The 18,862-nt window shown below is 45.6% G+C and overlaps 1 protein-coding gene and 1 long non-coding RNA gene across 3 annotated transcripts in view; one reads left to right on the plus strand and one right to left on the minus strand.

Moving 5' to 3' along the window:
• The window catches only part of LOC142582811 (uncharacterized), a 139,922-nt gene that overhangs the window by 119,428 nt on the left and 1,632 nt on the right, over positions 1–18,862 (minus strand). The window contains exon 1 of one of the 2 annotated variants that reach the window (XM_075692865.1): positions 1,885–2,505. The exons of the other annotated variant lie outside the window; for it this stretch is intronic. Coding sequence (XP_075548980.1) covers positions 1,885–1,903 — 19 coding nt within the window. The 5' untranslated portion in view covers positions 1,904–2,505. Of the gene's footprint in view, positions 1–1,884; positions 2,506–18,862 lie in introns of those variants that run through there. 2 annotated transcript variants of the gene reach the window in all.
• Positions 1–18,862, plus strand: part of LOC142582813 (uncharacterized) — a 216,951-nt gene that overhangs the window by 84,503 nt on the left and 113,586 nt on the right. The window lies entirely within an intron of this gene.

Here is an 18,862-nt window from a genome sequence, read left to right on the forward strand (position 1 = left end):
CGATGAATGTTTCGTTAATGCAGAGGGAGTTTTGGACATAACGAAGCTTTCAGTACAATAAATAGATTTCTACCGCCAATGGGCTGCGTTAGAACAAATTTTATTTATATCTCTTTGCTAAATATTTATATGCTGCTATTCATTGCGGCAACGAGGATCAAACAAACCAACGTTGAAACTTAAAGAGAGAGTGCAACCGGCATCGTTGACAACGTCAGTTGGCATTTGCTGCTCCCTCCGTCTAAAATTATCGGTCCCGGTTGAGAAGATAACGCGGCGAAATTATCACTCCAGCTGCATTACAGCATCATATAATACATAGGGTGGCTTATAATGACTGCAGTATTTAAACGGATAGGGATTACGACGCGTTGGGTCGCCTAATTGCGGCTGAGATATCCCATTATCATCAGCCACCACGTATTCAAACGACATCTCTCACGACAAACGAATCAGCCCTGTCTTCCGAAAACACCATTTCTGTGCTATTTCATCGTCCTGGGAGTGAAACGAACAGCAAGAATAAAAGTGAAGCACATTTCTGGACCAACCAACAGCATAGCAAGCTCGAGACAGTTCCGATAAACTGGAACCACAATAGTGACTGGAAAAGAACCAGCTAACAAAACAATACGACGAACGGAACAAAAATCACGCATAGCGATACGGCACAGATGGTGTCCGGCTGCGACACCGCGAAATGACCGCCTGTAACCCCCAGCAGCACTCGATGCCGGGGGTTTATTACATACAAAAAAGAAAAACTAAAAAGAGTGTCAAGAAAAATCTTGCGGTCGTGAATAACCTTCTTGATTCTGCGTACATCGACACTCGGTGTACGCATACGCGATGTACGGTGCACTCGATGGCGCGTTTAAGGAAATCTTTTGATTAACTGTAGCAATGTATGAGATGGGGCTAGTTAGTGTTCTATGTTGTTACACAATCTGGTAACGGGCAAAGGAGGCAAGAAAAGGGGTCGTAGGCAAGCGCCGTCTGACATGTCTAAGAGACGTCATTCACGCACGTTTTCCTCCTTGACGATGCCAAGCAGCTTACACCCAGAAAACATGGCACTCTCATCTGTTCTCTCTGCGGTGATAGCGCCTCAACCGTATTTGCCTTATTTTGCATTACAGGAAAGACATATAGGAATAAGCTGTCATATAGACATGAACGCTCAAGGTACGAAGCACCTGAAAGCACGAATCCGTTCAGCTATTACGAAATTGACAGCCTCATTGCGTAACTCTCGTTTTGCTCAGTTGACGTTTTCACTGTAACTACTCCTCATTTGCAAGCTCAGAGAAACGACGGGGCTGAAAATGGATGTACGGTGAATCCATCGCGTCCGCCGGCTGTTGTTCACGTGACCAAAACTTAGGTTGAACGGGCGCAAGCGCGCGGCACCACCCCTTACGACAAGACAGATCCTCCGGTGCGCTGCAGTGAAACATCACGCGCATGCGGCGACAGCTGCGCGCGCCGCGCTGGTCGAACTCGCAGCGTCGCCGCGGCTGCGCGCTCGTCGTCAAGACTCGCGCGCACTCCATGCCGGTGTCCGCGGTTGACGGGGGCTGACTAAAAACCCATGGCACCAAGGATCATTCAGAGACACGGGGAGGAAACGCACAAGGCATTAGAATCATCTCGTTTCTCTACACTGATCTTGCCGCAACGTTTTCTTGCGCGCCGCCCCCAAAACAATTCGTACCTCGTTTCTAGCAAACACCGAGAGAATCGAGTGCTCGCAAACTCCGCGCGTAACAAAAGAATGTCAGGTCTCAGCTTGAGCTGTAAGCTAACACAAGGAAAGTTCACGACGAGCGGCGGGGGAGCGGAAAGGCTAGATGCGAAGGAAAAAGAAAAGGCGTAACCACTCACTGATGTTAAGCGGAGGCATGTCGACGAGGTCTCGCTCTTGCCTCGGGTCCTGGAAATACCCTCGGTCGCCCTCAGAAACGGCACGGCGGCGGCGGGCAGGCCCGCTACCAGTAGGCCTGCCAACGTTTTTCCTCAACACCAGCCGCGGAGGCAGCCAACGCGCCGGCCGCCCGGCCCGGCACCCCGGCCGAAGCGGCGGTGGTGGCGGCGAAGAGGGTGGCAACGACGGCTCCGCCGTGGCTCTGCCCAACCCGCGGCTGGGCGCGCACTCATCGGGCAGTGGGGCGATCTTTCAAGCAGCGGTTTGCGGCTCACGCGCAGCGAGCGAACGTGTACGGCGGTGCCGGTAGCGCGGTGGGGAAGCGAACACACACAGGCGCGCGCGCGCGCGCCACGCAAATCACTCCGTCGAGACGCGCCGTCGTCAGCTGAGTGGAGGAGGCCACAGCACGAACGCCGCGACGCGACGCGCTCGCGCGCCGGCACCAGCAACGCGGAGCCGCTACGCAATGTCCGACGCGGCAGCCGGCTGAGAGACACTGGGGTGGTGGGGGTGAGGTCTGCACCCACTCCGCCACGGATTCTCGCCCTCCTCGACGCTTCCCTGCAGCGGCGACGGATGCGTATGAAAGCGCTTCTGCGGCTCTGGCGGCACGGGCCGGGTCGGCCAGCTGCTGGGGGGGAGGTCTATGCGCAGGCGTCGTGGAGAGGAGGAAATGCGGTGCGAATAATAATAAAAGCACGATCGTGCGCCATCGCATGGTTGCGGCCACGCCACCGCTGTCGTGGAGGAAGAGGAGGATGAGGAAAAGAGAGAGAACACGCTCGAAGCATGGGTGGTGCAGGGGGAGAAACTTCCGGTGCCGGCTCGGAGGAAGTCGTCCTCCGCGCGCGCCGGTGGCAGGCCGCGGAACGCACCTCGCCACCGATTCCTTCCGCTGGCTGCGCATGCGCGTCGTGTGTGCCGGCGTGCGTGACGTAACTCGTTTTTGAGATGATGAAGGACGGCCGGCATGACTACGCTGACTGGCACCCGGCGGTACAGTTGGGCTGCGGGTGTGTTCAGTTTAAGTAAGACTGATGGATATTTGCAAGCAATTCCTAAATCGTGATTCTTCTTCGACGATCAATGGCGCTTGCTGGCTGTTCGTGTAGCGCACCAGTTATTGGCCCAACAATGAGTCATCCTCCCGACATCTTAGCGTCGTCGCTCCGCAATGACACCGGATCAGTGGGTTAGGCGCTTTCCGTTCAGCCGGCTGCATCCATATATATTTCTTTCTGGAACATTATCTAGTCATGGAAATGGCTAGTTATGACTTTCTAGACGTTCTTTTTCCCCTTTCTTGTCCTTTTACATTGAGCGACTTTCGTCACAGGGCTTCTTTGCAGCTTTCTAGGTATTTAGTCATTGTGTCCACGCTTCCGTGCAGCCCATTGAGTTTTATGTTCTCCAGTCGATGCGTGCTCTGCGCAGAACTTGCTGACCAACGTTGGCTTGCCTCGCAAGGCTTTTTCACCAGCCTTGGAGCAACAACGCAATAATGAGAAGCGCGCTTCTCAGGCGCAAGCGGACACGTTCTTTCTGCAGGTCGCCCTTTCGAGGGAATCTAATAAAGGTTTTCTTTAATTATTCCTGGCAATATATTTAAATGATTGATCATGTATGCTAGAAGCTATACCTAGGCTACACAAATACGAAAACATTCGCTGCACTCCATAAGGATGTAACGCGTAACAGGTCATTATGTGTCATTTATGGTCAACGGGCGCTTTTTTTTTCTGCAAAACACTAATGTGTGCGGCGAAGTGGAACATTTGTGTGCACAACGAAGCCATGCGGAGCTCCATTCTCTCTCTAACTGTTCTTTCAATTTGGCTCATTCGGCTTGACAAATTATAGATCCCACAAGATACTCGTGGAGTGATGGGATGGGGCCAATCACGGTTGCGTAGGGCAGTGAGGAAAGAAGTAAAATGGCAAAGGCCGCACTATATTGCGCACTCGTGCCCACATTTCCATTCCGTTACAGAACGAACCGACCTCCCTTATGTGTTCAGGGTCGCGCTTCTCAAAGTGAATTGTGTTCGGGGTCGGATTTCGTAAGCTTCAGGTCCCTGACCCATACCTGACCTGCAATACAACGGGATAAATTGGGCTTGCTTGATTTTATTTCTTTAAATCTTTTCTTTCGTCCCGGAGAAAGAAGATATTGCATAATCTAAGTTTGAGCTGGATGGTGGGTCATAATTCAAAGAAATTCATGGCGCAAACTAGAAGAAGACAAAGAACACAACAGGACGGGCGCCAACTTCCAACTAATTTTATTAAAAATCGCAGCTGGAAACGGAAAGGGGCATTGATTTTTTCATAATTGCCCCGCAGTTCATGGCGCCATCTCCATGCAGAGCCCTCAGTGAAATTTAACTGAACGAATCTTTTTGCTCGTTGTACAGAGTGAACTAACGCACAACTACTTTAGGAACTTGCGGAGAAAGAGTGAAACCAAGAAATTACTTCTGGAATTCTTGTTACTCTTTAGTTTTGCTCCTCAATTTTTTTTTTGACTCCCCGAAAATTCTGGGGCAGAATCTGTGCCTACTCGGCTTGTTCACCTTCTGCCTTTTTTTTCTTATCTTCTCATATTTCTATTTTCTGGCCCTGGCTCACCCTCATTACTTTGCGCACCCCAGCACTTCTCTGTCGTTCATTCCTTCCTTTTCTGAGCTGTTATGTCACCTCACGTCACGCATGGTCTTCTCTGTTTCTTTCGGTGGTATGCCTATTATGTACGACAAAGACAAGCCTATGTAAGCCACAACATGTTTGGCGCCAGCTGTGCTGTATTATCTGAGAAGAAGTAGATGGGGAAGGGCCACACAACACGGCGCCGCTTCTTTCGCAGATTGATATGTAGGGCACACCCATAATGTTCCAAGTATTTTCTGCGGACAGCGGCGCTTGTCACTTGCAGTCGCAAAGGAGGCGTGACGTCGCCTACGAGGTGAAAGCTCGCTGCCTGATCTGAGTATGGAAATGTCAGAAAACGCCCACGCCTCTGTCCATGAGCTCATATAAAGGTCATGCCTATGTGCCTTCGGGAGAGCGGCTAATGACTGCGTGATTAACACTATCCGATGTCGCCCAACCGACTGAACAGAATTAGACTTTGCCTGTTTCCCAACTCCCCTGACGACAAATAGGCGCAGACAAACGCAACGAATCGTGCACCGTTCAGACCTGGTGCGCTAACAGCTGCGGATCTTGCATCTAATCAACGGGAAATGACTTATGAGTGACCTGAAATTGGAATGTGGAAACCACGGGGAAAAAAAGGGGTGTAGCGCACACTGTGCTTACGGCTTTAAAGCCATGTTCTCAGCTGTTTATGCGCAACATTTCATACAGAAGAAACCACAAAGCTTATCGGAAACCTTGGATCACGAAAGAGGTTCTAAAAAAACATAAAGAAAAGAGATAAGCTTTATGCCAGGTTTATAAAATCTCGGAACGGCGAGGATCTAAAATGCTTCAAAATCTTTAGAAATAAGTTAAATAAAGAGCTAGTATATGCAAGAAATCGCTATTATTTACGGACATTTTCTTCATCCGAGGGACATACAGAGAAGATGTAGAACAAGTTAAATGAGCTAATGGGACGCAAACAAAACACTGAACCTATAAAGAAAGTTTTTGTAAGCGGATGCCTTTTAACCAGAGATCATTTAGTTCATGCATTTAATGATTACTTTACAGACACTGATTCCGATTCATGACAAAGCCCACCACACCACACAAGCCCACATTTCAGTTCCCTGCAACTATGGAGACTATTTTTTTTTCAAGCGACAGCCCCTACCGAGGTTTGTTCAGTTTTCCTCAAACTAAAAAAATAATGCAGCTGCGATGCTGATGGCCTCCAAATAGGACCTATCAAACATGTCATTTGTGACATTGCACCTGTGGTAGCTTATATATATAACTTATGCATAACATCAGGTACTTTTCTGAAAAAATGAAAATTGCAAAAGTAATTGTGTTATATAAAAAAGGTGACAAGCTCGATATAAAAAAATTACCGCCCGATATCTATTCTCCCGCAGTTTTCTAAAGGTCCTGAACAAATCATTCTTAACCAATTAACATCTTTTAGCAAGAAACATACACTAATGACAGACGCTCAATACGGTTTTCAACAAGGTAAATCAACAGAACTAGCACTTCTGGCACAGAAAGAATATCTACTGCAAAACCTCGAAAATAAGTTACTTGTAAGTGGTCTATTCATAGACTTCACAAACGCCTTCGACTGCATAAATCATGACCTCCTAATACTTAAGCATGAAAGATAAGGCATCAGGGGCCTTATTCACTTACTGACATCCTACCTTAGAAATCGGCAGCAATATGTGTCTACAAACACTAGCATATCATTTTACGACATATACAAACAGGTGTTCCTCAGAGAAGTATCCTTAGTCCATTTCTATTTAACATCTACATGAACGACATAGTTCTTATCCACAGAGAAGCAATATTCTTAAACTACGCAGATGATACAAGTGTCTTTTTTTTATCAAACAACTCATATACAGGCCTCATTGGTGCAGCGAACAATCTCTCAACCCATCTCTCAAAATGAAGCCAGGACAACTTTCTAAAAGTAAACTCCAATAAAACACAAGCAGTCATCTTTAAAACAAGACGTACGTGTATTCCATTGACCCACAAGATATTTTAAAACTCTGAGAATATGGACGTTGTTGACGCAGTAAAAGTACTTGGCGTATACTTTACCGACACATCGCAATGGGACGCTCAGGTGGATTTTATACTCCAGGAACTGGGTCGCATAACAGGTATACTACATCGAAATTGGTACCTTTTACCAACGTCAGCTAAATTGATCATTATCCGCCGTGGTTGCTCAGTGGCTATAGTGTTGGGCTGCTGAGTACGAGGTCGCGGGATCGAATCTCGGCGGCGGCGGCCGCATTTCGATGGGGGTAATGCGAAAACACCAGTGTACTTAGAATTAGGTGCACGTTAAAGAACCCCAGGTGGCCGAAATTTCCGGAGTCCTCCACTACGGCGTGCCTCATAATCAGTAAGCGGTTCTGGCACGTAAAACCCCATAATTTAACTTTTTTTAATTGATCATTTATAATGCACTGTTTGCCTCACATGTAGATTATTGCCACCTTGTATGGGGCACAACATCAGCTTCCAATCTCTCTAAAATAGTACTGATCAAATAAATAAATAAATAAATAAATAAATAAATAAATAAATAAATAAATAAATAAATAAATAAATACGCGCTAATACAAATGTGCCGTACAACTCACACGCTGAAGGACTTTTCACCAAGTATAACATAACAAAAAGTAATCATCTCTACAAACAAATTCTCCTACGTACCTACTACTTTCAGGTAAAAGATTGAAGCAGCTTAATAACAAATATAGCAAACTTAAAAGACAATACACCAAGATATGATAGGCGCAGCCATGAAAAATAGCTCATACCTTTTTCGAGAACAAATTACAGCCGTCAAATGGTCACAAACACCTTGCCACGGCTACGAAATTTTTATCTGGAAGTCGGCATTGACATCAATGCCGTGACACCATCGGAGCTCATCAGCCTGTCGAAAACTATAATTTAAATCACCATAGTACAGTGAAACCACGTGTATTCACAGTGAAATAAATGTAATTACTCCTTTTATTCGATGTAACCCACTGTTATTTGTTTTTCATTTATGAAAGTGTTCTTTGCCACCGGTCTGCCATTACGTTTGCTACAGACAAGAACATACCCAAGTCCAGATTTTACTAACAGGATCTATCCGGAGAGGGCAACTCAAATCAACTGTAATAAGTGCAATGGCATCATTACTCTTGACCACATGCTTTGGCAGTGCCCCGCGGCCTTCACAGACTGTGACAAGGAAGAAGAATGGTGGCGGCAAATGCTACACAGCGAATCACTCTCTGACCAATTACGGGCAGTCCAGAAGGCCCGCGATGTGGCTGAAGGGCTCGGCCTGACAGTCCCAACGTGGGAGCGGCCCGCGACAACCTAGGGTTGACCTTCAGGACCCAATAAAGTTCTTCTTACTTTACCTTACCGGTCTGCCAATATGCAAAGGGGGCCAGGGACCATTCAAGCTGCAAATAAGCAGCCTTTAACTTGGCCCCCTCCATTTGCTTTTAAACGGGCCCAAATGAAATGAAATGAAAAAAAAAACCCAGACTACTTTTAACTTGTCCCATCACTGTGCTGGCAAAAGGAATTTTAAAGGTTAATGGAAGATAGCACAATTCCAGTTAATGAGCTGGTCTGCTGGAAGAGGAAGACATTACTTGCGCGAAAAATTGAAATGCACGATCAACTAATTAAAAAATTCGTAAAGTTTTTAACTAACTGCCTTATCCAGTTACTTTTGTGCTTGAATGCATAAAACGACGTTTTGATAAGAAAGTAACTCGAATGCCAATGTATTTCTTCGCGAAGTACGGGAATTAATATTTGGAAACTGGTGTCATCCTGAGAATTCGTTCCAAGTGGACCCGCCTAGGGAACTCCGCGGCTATAATTTATAAGTTGCAATATGAGCCAATATGAGATAATTAGTTTTAAAAACTCAATTAGTGCATATTTGTTAATTCGTTGGTTATGAATTTCAATCTTTTGTGCAACTAGTGGCCGCCGCTCTGAGTAGACTACCTCATGAAGTAGAATTGTGCTTTCCGTCACAGGCAACCTTTAAGAAATTTTGAAAATGTTCGCTTAAACACCCTGTATAGTGCAAATACGCGGAAAACAAGTTGCTTCACCTTCACGTAATTGATGGCGTTTAACGAAAGCAGGATGTATAGAAAGGCAGCGAGGTTAACCGTAGTTAGTTCTGTTTAGCTACCCTGCACCGGAGAAAGAGGGTAAATGGATAAAGAGACAAAGAAAAAAAAGAGCACGACAGAAGTTAAGCTACCAACACTATACCGCGCGGTAGCATGTGGCATCCTTTGAGTCTGTCATGTAAGCCTGTAGACCTATGAACTGGAACAGCGCAAATATAGCTTTCTACGCGTAGTTTCTTTGGGAGCACGCGCCCATAACATTTTTTCATAATTATAGTGCGGTGGTGCTGAGAGGCAAGTGATGTGCACAATTCCAGATAGACGATACAGTCGTGCACTTAAGCCCCAACTGCACATAAAGGTATGGAAGGCAGAGCACAGATCGTCCTAAGTAACCACAAATCATTTTGAGGATACGCACGCGTCTTGTTAAGCCTAACTCGGCCCTTGCTTCACCCGTATGCTGTCATTTTTCTTATTGTTATATTATTGAAGCGTTCACACGGGGACTCACTAGATCTTTTTTTTTTTTTTCGTTATCTTAGGGGATAACTCCAAGCAGTGGGCTCAAGTTCTCACAGAAGTAAACGTAGAATGAAGTTTGCGTGAGGTGACAGAGAGAGTGGGTTTGCCAACAAGTGCACGAGCGGACGAAACTTAGCGGCGCAGCGTTCGTCATCAGTCAGAGTGTGACAGCAGCGTCAGACGCTGTTTCCTCACCCGAGTGTCAACAGTCGCTAAGTGCATAACTCCGTTGTGGAAACTAAGGCCGAACCACAGTCTTTCCTGGAACTCCTCTAGCTGCGTCATCTCACAATGTCTCAACAACACTCTAAGTCCTCCGTACCTTGTATAAACACGGTTTTCTGTGTGACTCGCGACTTTTCTTAAAGTTCGACTTATGTCTACAGGGTATTCAGACGCATATATATATATATATATATATATATATATATATATATATATATATATATATATATATATATATATACTAAAGGTACACACATGCACAATCACATACATATAGAAATACACAATAAAAATACAAGGAACTCTGAACATAACACACGCCAAAATTTGTTTAGTTTCAAATAACTTTCAATCTATAAACATTTGATTGCACTATTTGATATATGCAATAAAAGACATACAAAGGGCGTTTATTTTTGGGGAATAAGTGAGAGCTACAAGAACAGAATGAGCTATTGTTTAAATTAGAGCATTCTTTGTGGCATTTTTTTATATGAATGAATGTGTCTACAACTGTACAGGTATGCTGCTTCAACTAACTCTGGCTGTAGCTTCAAGAGTTCTACAGTTTGGTAATGTAATGACTGCATCCCATATGTAGTTGTAGTTGTCTGTATGTAACCTGCGTGCCTCAATTTATAACCACAATTTGGACTTCTGTAGATTTCCAGAAATGCTTTTTTCCTCTTTCTGTTCCCCTTTCCTCCACCCCTAGGGTGCTCGTCTGGTTAACCTGCCTGCCTTTCCTGTCCTTGCTCTCTCTCTCTCTCTCTCTCTCTCTGAATTGTCGCTGTTTGTATATAAATATCCATGTTGCAAGACGTTCATAGAGTGCCTGATATACAATCATAATTTAGTTGTTTAGAAGTTAAGATTGGGTGTAAGGTTCTTATTCTGAATTTTGTTTAAAAGGACACTAAAAGTTACCAATAAGTCAACGTGGACTGTTGAAATACCATCCCAGAAACGTCGAAACGCTTGTTTCATGCGAAGAAGAGACTTATTTTGAGAGAAAATGTGTTTTGAAGCGTCCGCGTACCTCTAGCGCAGTTCAAATCGCCCGCCCTCCGATCGAGGAGTGGTGACGTCATGGTCTCATAGTGACGTTGCGCTGTCGGTGAGTAATACGGTGCCCGCAGACGGCGCTACGGCTTCTTCTGCGCAAAACGCAAACGCGCGGCCAGAAACAGAGCCAAGACAGAGCCGACAGCAGCGCGAAAGCGGAATTATGGTGGTTAGCGGAAGGGAAAGCGCGCGACTATAACCTGGTTCTTTATTTTATGACGTCAACTTTGACACTCGTTGCAATGGGCGACCCTGACAACGACATACTGGCTCGCGATTCTGGGCTCGACTTCAGCGATTTAAGCACTGATGAACGTGACCTGCTGCTGAGGGCTCGCGCTGCCGGCGTCGTTGCGTACTACTACGACGGCAACTGTATGTCATGACTGTACATATTCGCACATTTACAGCTTTTTCTTCGTGAAAACCAAATGCCGCACTCACCGCCCCACCCCGTCTTCGACCTGCAGTTGTTCTTGCGCTTCGGAGAATGCAGGCAAGACCGACGGAACAGCGCTATAGGAAAGCATTACGTTGAAAGGCACTCCACACGACTTCAGTAAGTCGGCGTTGAACTCGTGCTCCTCTGGACGAAAGTGCAGCGAGCACACTATGTGATTTTTCGGCTCTTTGCCAGCGCGCTGTGGCAGAGGTACGGCACTTAACCACTTCGAACGGAGAGATTCACTCGTTGGCACACAGTGATAAGTAACGTTGGATTCGCCGTTGCAACTGCCCTTGGCCAAGTTCCGCGGACCGTTCGCGCATCCCACGACATCACATGGACGTGGCATTCTCGCTGCTTGTTCCAAATGCAAGTTTCGCGAGCCAGCAGAACAGGCGCAGCACGACGCGATAATGAAACAACTGAAACTCCAAAACGCGCGCGGCGCAGAGTCGAGCGCACTGAGTCGAGCGAAAACGAAACCTTTCGACCACCTATGCTACTGAAGCGTAACGTTAAAATGTTATTTTTTCTTAGAAGCGAACAGAAGTACACAAGCAGCATTTTCTTCCATCTTATAACCTAATAAAATGATCTTTTTAATACGAGTAGTTGAGTAGTAGTGACATAAATTATGATGAGGAGTGCCTTCGTCATCGGGCTAGTGCCGGAATGTGGCTGGGGGGTCTGAAATCGCGTCATGCATTTACCTCAATTTCTCGGTTACTAAAGCTCTGTTCGCGATTATTGACGCGATTACTTGACTTCATAGTAACCTTTAGTGTCCCTTTAAAGGCTTATTTCTCCTGGTAAGTTATTTATTGGGTGGGTGATGTGTATAGTACAATTCAGGTGCTATTCAATGTATACCCCCAAGAACTTATGCGAACTAACTCGTTCGATTCTGTCACCTGGGTAAGCCAGCTTTGTGTTAATGTCAATTACTTTATTTTTAGCCCTAAATATTGTATGTTTGGTGTTATCAACATTAAGATTTAGCGAGTTCTCAGAAAGCCGCATGGATAGTTCATCAAGCCATGCGTTTGTCATGTATATTACACCTGCGAGATAAGCAACATTAAAAACACATTAGTGTCATCTGCAAAGAGCCCAATATCAGGTGTGTTGGGTATTAGAAGGAGAGTGTTGATATAGATCAGAAAGAGAAGAGGGCATAGTATTGACCCTTGTGGCCCTCCATACTTCCAGTTTTGATGCTGTATTTCCCAAGTTAACAAACTGCATACGATTTTGTGAGTAGGTTTTATCTAGATCGAGTGGAATACCTCGAATTCCATACGCCTGTAATTTGACTAGTAGAATATCACGCTTTATTGAATCAAATGCTTTCCGCAAATCAAGAAATAGGCCAACCGTGTACTTCTTATTTTCGATGTTGCTAATAATTTTGTCTTTGATGCTTTCAAGAGCGTCTGCAACCGATTTGCCCACCCATATCTGTTAAGCGTTGCTTGCTAGAGGAACATCTATCGTAGTTTCTGTGTGAATAAACGAGCTTATGGGCCACACCTGCTCGAGAATGTCTTATCAATTGTGCTCAGCTAACTTGCAATCGGCTCACGGACGTATTCTTTCTGTCATTTATTTATTTATTTATTTATTTATTTATTTATTTATTTATTTATTTATTCATTTATTTATTTATTTATACCCTCAGGGCCAAAGGGATTACAGAGGGGAGTGGGTAATATAGGTTACAAAGACAATAAATACAATACAGTGAATTTTGTTAGAACATATTTTCAACAATCTACAAAATAAACAAGTGTTAGTGCATTGCGAAATCGTTGATTATCCTCGATGGCTGCAATATCGGGAGGCGGGCGGTTCCATTCGACAGATGTCTAGAGAAGGTAGGACTGAAAACAAGCTTTAGTTTTGCACTTTTCGATGCCAACCTTGTGCCGATGATCAATGCGATGGGAGATGTATTCTGGTGGTGAAATAAAATCGTCGTGTAGCGTGACGTGATGACATACCTTGTGGAATAGAGTGAGGCGACTGCTTTTCCGGCGAGATTTTAAAGGTGGGAGAGAAAGGTTAGTTTTCATGGCTGTGATAATTGAGCTACGGTTGTAATTTGAAAAGATGAAGCGAACGGAGTTATTTTGTATAAGTTCGAGAGAAGATACAAGATATTCATGCCGAGGTGCCCATATAGATGACGCGTATTCAAGTTTAGGTCGTATTAGGGATTTATAAAGTAGGAATTTTAAGGAAGATGGGGGGGGGGGGGAGCAGCAGAGAAGTTGCGACGTAAATACCCTAACATGCGATTAGCGTTATTGGTAACGTATTCAGTATGGGCATTCCATGTTAAGTTTCGTGATATATGTACGCCTAGATATTTATATGATGCGATGGAATCAAGAGGAATGCCATTAAGACAATAAGAAGGGGAAGTGTTAAAGCAGCGAGAAACGAGCATGAACTTACATTTATTAATATTTAATTCCATTTTCCAAGCTTTGCACCAGTTAGACACCAAATTAAGATCGGTCTAAGAGTCTGGAGAGATCGGTCTGGAGAGTCTGGAGAGTTACGTATTTCTCGGAAAATTACACAGTCGTCAGCAAAAAGGTGGCTGGCAGAAGACAGGGTGGACGGAAGGTCATTAATATAAATTATCAATAGAAGTGGTCCGAGGACGGATCCTTGTGGTGCACCAGATAGCACGTTAGTAAGCGGTGAGGTTGTGCCATTAGTGAAAACAAACTGCCAGCGGTTGAGAAGGAAAGATTGAATCCATCTAAAGACATGTGAATCAAGATAAAGATGACTTAATTTATAAAGCATGGGCATGGGAGCAGTGACAACGGCATGACTCTAATGCTTCGTTTTTTAAAGCCATTCTGATTAAAAAAAGCCTAAGCGGGTAAGGGGGTCGGTGTTATAATAGAGTTCAAGCATCTAGAAGGACCTAATATGCTCCTCTACGTCTACCATTGTTCCCCACATTTTGGTTTTATTCCATCAACATCAATTAGGGGGTAGGTGTTATAATAGAGTTCAAGCGTCTAGAAGGACCTAATATGCTCCTCTACATCTACCATTGTTCCCCACATTTTGGTTTTATTCCATCAACATCAATTTCATCAAAAATGCACCTGAGGAGACCACAGCGGAGCTAAAGCTAGATTCAAAATTATATTTTTACAATTCCTTGCTTTCTCTATACTTCGCTTTGATCAACCCGATCAACTCTGACCTATCGAGGTTGCTCGCAGTTGCCCGCCGTCGTACGCTAGATAACGGCACTAAAGACTGCTAACCAGGTTGGTTGGTTGGCCTAGTTGGAATGCTGTTGTGAAAGAAGGCGCTAAAAGAAAATCGGGCAAGTGGAAATTGTCTTTCCCGAGTGAATATGCAGTCTGCTCACGCACAAAGAGCACGGCTTGCCAAGGGTCTTGCTTCTGGTTCTGCGAAGCTATAAGTGGCACGTGCAAGTTTGGCTTTGCCCGCCGTGCAAGGCAATTAAAAGCCGGCTCCAGGTCGCAGCGAACTTAATTGGCGTCATAACGGTGGCACTGTCACCAATGGCAGTTCTCATCAAGGTGAAAATCAGCTAGGCGAAGGATGCCATGTGTTCCTGTAAACGCTGTGCGGCGCTGAGAGGTGCGTGTATTGGAAACCGGTCAGTACTCTGACTTGGGCGAAGCATTAGTTAACACTTCTAAAATGGTTGCTGGGCAAGTATGTTCATGGCGATCGGAGTACTAAATGTGCGCAAGCACATAACACATAAATGAAGCGGAAAGGGACGACTAGGTATGCTTGTGTCATCCCCTCGCACTTGTCGTCCGTTTTCGGGCCCTTAGTTGTCCTTATAAAGCAGTCTCTATGAAGTAATTCCTTACAAACATCTCCTGAATATCAAGTCATGAAAAATAACATTAAAAAATAAGTCGGGGAATCAATAGCGAATGTCACTAAGGAGCACGGTCTCGCGAAGATAGCTAATGTCCAAACGCACCACTCACTCACTCACTCACTCACTCACTCACTCACTCACTCACTCACTCACTCACTCACTCACTCACTCACTCACTCACTCACTCACTCACTCACTCACTCACTCACTCACTCACTCACTCACTCACTCACTCACTCACTCACATCACCAAATGCGTCATGCTTACCGTCGTGTCAGCGTTTGTCATCGGCAAGGTTTGCCTTCGTCTCTACCGCGAACCTCTTTCTTCCCTTTACAGGGTGCCGAACTGAAAAGGAAAATCCGCCTCCCTTCCACCTCGTGACAGTGGATGTACAGAGAAGCTGGTGCAAACGTTACACAAATACCGTCACCCCAAATGACGCTGGATGACGTTGCACAAGCAACACCACCACAAGCGACGTACGTCACACGCGCACGCACGTGTGTGGAAGTGGAGCACACATCCTCATTCTTCTAGGCCAACCGTCAACAGCAAGTGCCTTATTAATCGGAATCATTTTATGGCTCATGAGGTGGAAAGTCCGACGTTGTTGACGTTGGCGTTACTACGCGATGGTCCAAAAAGGCCACGAACCCTCGACCTTTGGTGGGAGTCGATCAAGGACTAGGCGTCCCAAGAACTGGTTACTCAACGACTGAAAGAGCATAGGCTTCATGCGGTGGTCGCAATGCTTTCGCATTTATCCACGTTGGGACAACTAAATACGCCTTGAATTTTTTTGAACTAAATTAATGTTTAAAAGAAAATTGAGTCAGAAAACGCGTAAAGTGTGACTTACACTCAAGATGCAGACGTGATAGCTTCGGATTGGTTTTCGAATATACGAGCAAACATAAACATGTTACGCGGGAACTGAACGAGAAAGCATAATTCTGTTACGCCGGAACTCAAACACAAACCCCTTTTCCAGGTGCCATTTTCTTGGGTGAGCACGCCGCTAAAATCTCAACCACCTAGAGGCTAACAGCTTCGCTGTAAACCGTTCAGTTCTGGTTTAACGTACTTAAACAACGTTCCGGTTCGATTGCAGTTAGGAAAACAGGTTCGGCGCAGTGCTCTTTGGCCTCAGTCATAGATCGGCTAAATAAAGGGAACTCGCTGAAACACACTTGCAAAATATATATTTTGCTGAGGGCTCACGCGGACTCAAACTCACCAAAATTCTACTCCGCCGAACTCACTCCTACTTCGACTCAGGGGTTGGTTCGAGTCTGACTGAACGGACTCATAAGTGAATTTGCCGACGCATGGCTCTATGCATCTGCGCTCGCAGTCTGGATCGAGAACATCATGACGTCGCCCATAACACGCATATAAGAATGCAAGACGTCGAGACATAGTGTTCACCGAGAGCGCATCCCAGACGAACAATTCCTATGAGTGTACTGAACGCTAGCTCACGTTGTCGAATCCATACGTATAGTGCGCTTCTCAGTGGCAAGGCCAGGCTCATGTTCGTGCAAAGCATTCCAATATATTGCCGGCCAAGTCCCATTCCAACGCCCTCATATACGTTCCTGGCGGTACTGCGCGAAGAGGGCAGCTGTTTTGAACTTGTTGCAACTGAGTGCCGAATATGCTACGCTTTCATCTAGGCGGGCATAACAAATAAAAGACAGCAAAAACGCAAGCCGATAGCGTACACGCAACGGGCAGCGCTTTCTACAGCAGCTGTTGTAGTGGTTGGCATTCGCTCTTCACGTGTGCTGTTCAACTGCACAACGCTTTTTGCGTAAGTCCGCTGCCGCGCACCGTACTGGTTACGACTCCCGCGAGCGTACACTACTCTCCCTCCTTGGAAAGCTTTATCTCGAGCTCTTATCGGCGCTGCCGGAGGCGGCGAAGGAAACACAAAGCGAGGTAATGAAACGGTGACACACGGAAAGCGACCGGTAACTTCTGTCCCTGGCATATGTGCAGGGGTTCGCGGAATAAGAAAGGGTGCGTGCGTGTGCTCGTCCGATTGGCCTTTCGCTTGGCTTGTTGAGCGGCGCCAGGCTGTCTCCGGACAGCGTTGGAGGGTTTGGGGTGTGGGGAGGTTGGTAAGAGAGAGGTGGGCAGGAAGGTATGCAGACCGCAGAGTAAACAAGAATTGTTTTGTCAGTAACCGCAACGGAGCACTGCCTGTTCACGCAGTCTCCTGCTGCTTGATGGCGTGACCAAACAGAAAGGAAGCGAAGGACGGAACACTTACCAGGTAGCGATTAAGCTATCGTACAAGCGTCCATGGATATCTTTGCCCGGCAGTCGACGTAAAGCGTGTTAAAGACTCTCTTCGAGCCAAAATTTACGGGATGTTGGTTAGCAAGGAATGCCTGCTTCGCTTCTGATATAAGTGAGCCAGCCCGTAGCAAATGAAGGAAAGCTCTCATCAAAGTTTCAGTGACCACTTTACAAACTTACAACCCGAATAGAAATGATGTGTGCCTGAATACGACGGCAGAATGTCCTTCCCGGGAGCTTAATAAATTTTTAAAATCTTTTAAAGCAAACGTAAGATCCTTCAGACATCTTTCTTTTGCAAGCAGAGAATTGGAGAAAATTCCTAGCGAGAATGAGGCGCGAGGTATGCGTGAAAAACATGCGTTGTGAGAGCACCTCTGAAGTTCTGATACTGGAGTAAAGCGAGAACGCATCCTTCAGACACGAGGCGCCCGCCCTTTCTGCAGAGCGGCGACAGACGAGACGCGATAAAGCCACGTGCTCGGAACCTCTTGAAAAGCGAAACTTTCTTTGCTTCTTCCCTGAGGTTTGGCGTTCGTCGTCGTCTCCGCGCCGGCTATGTTTGCGCATATATCTATGCTCGACTTGGACTATGCGCCGTTGGGTATGTGCCCGTTCTTGGTGAATCCCCTAGGTCGGATGTGCTAAGGTTACACAAAAGGGCGATGAAGCCTTAAATGTGTTTAGATATGTCACACATCTCTGTGCATGTGTACAACTATCATCAACATAATTGCTCGACAAGCATCATACATTGCCTTCGACCGCGTGACGCAGAGAGCTACAGGCGAGTACGCAGTGGACGTGTCATACTCCTACACGTCTGGAGTGGCATGCTATGCGTGCCGACGGGTAAACCTCTCCAGGATGCATTAAAAGTGCCTCCCTCTCTCTCTTTATCTGTTTGACACCATCAGCAACAGCTGCTGCCTAGGTACTTCAAGCAATCTTCGCGTCATTTAGATGCCAAATATCCTTGGAGCCGCGTGTTTCCTTTCTTCTACGAGTTATTCGGGAAATTTCTCGTTTCTAGTGTATCGAATGGGGTGATTCGGAACGTTTGCCCGCACATTCAGTCCATATTTCCGCTCATTAGCGCGTATGAGCAAACATTATTGAGCATGCGATACATATGATTCTTCACTTTTCGCAAGAGCTGAATACCCGTTTATCACACTTAGCTTAGAGAAATTGCTGTAATCTCCGCACAAAGTGCCCCTTGACTTACCTCACGTACATGGGAACACTTTTTTTTTAGTTGAAATGAAAATAAAATGAAGAGATGTAGTCACCCTATAATTGTGACGGCTACTCCTTTTCGCATAGCAGAAACAACAATATGAAAATATACGTAATATTAACATGAAAAGAAAACAATTTGTAGGGCCAAAAATCCACAGCACACAGTCCTATACAGCCACGAACATATGGATATGAAAGGCAAAGGCAAGTCGGAAGCACAATGAGTTTGTGAACAAAGGCAGAGGCACGCACAGGCGGCCGTGATGTAGACTGTGATGAGCATGTATATGGATGAGAATGCACAGAAAACAAAAGACTATAACACGTAATGTACAAGCGCTAATGATTACAAATAAGAGAAAAAAGTTGTAGTTGTAGAAAGTTGTAGTCGATAAATTAGTGTCTCGGT

This window comes from Dermacentor variabilis, chromosome 5 (assembly GCF_050947875.1).
Source record: "Dermacentor variabilis isolate Ectoservices chromosome 5, ASM5094787v1, whole genome shotgun sequence".
NCBI classification, from domain to species: Eukaryota; Metazoa; Arthropoda; class Arachnida; order Ixodida; family Ixodidae; genus Dermacentor; species Dermacentor variabilis.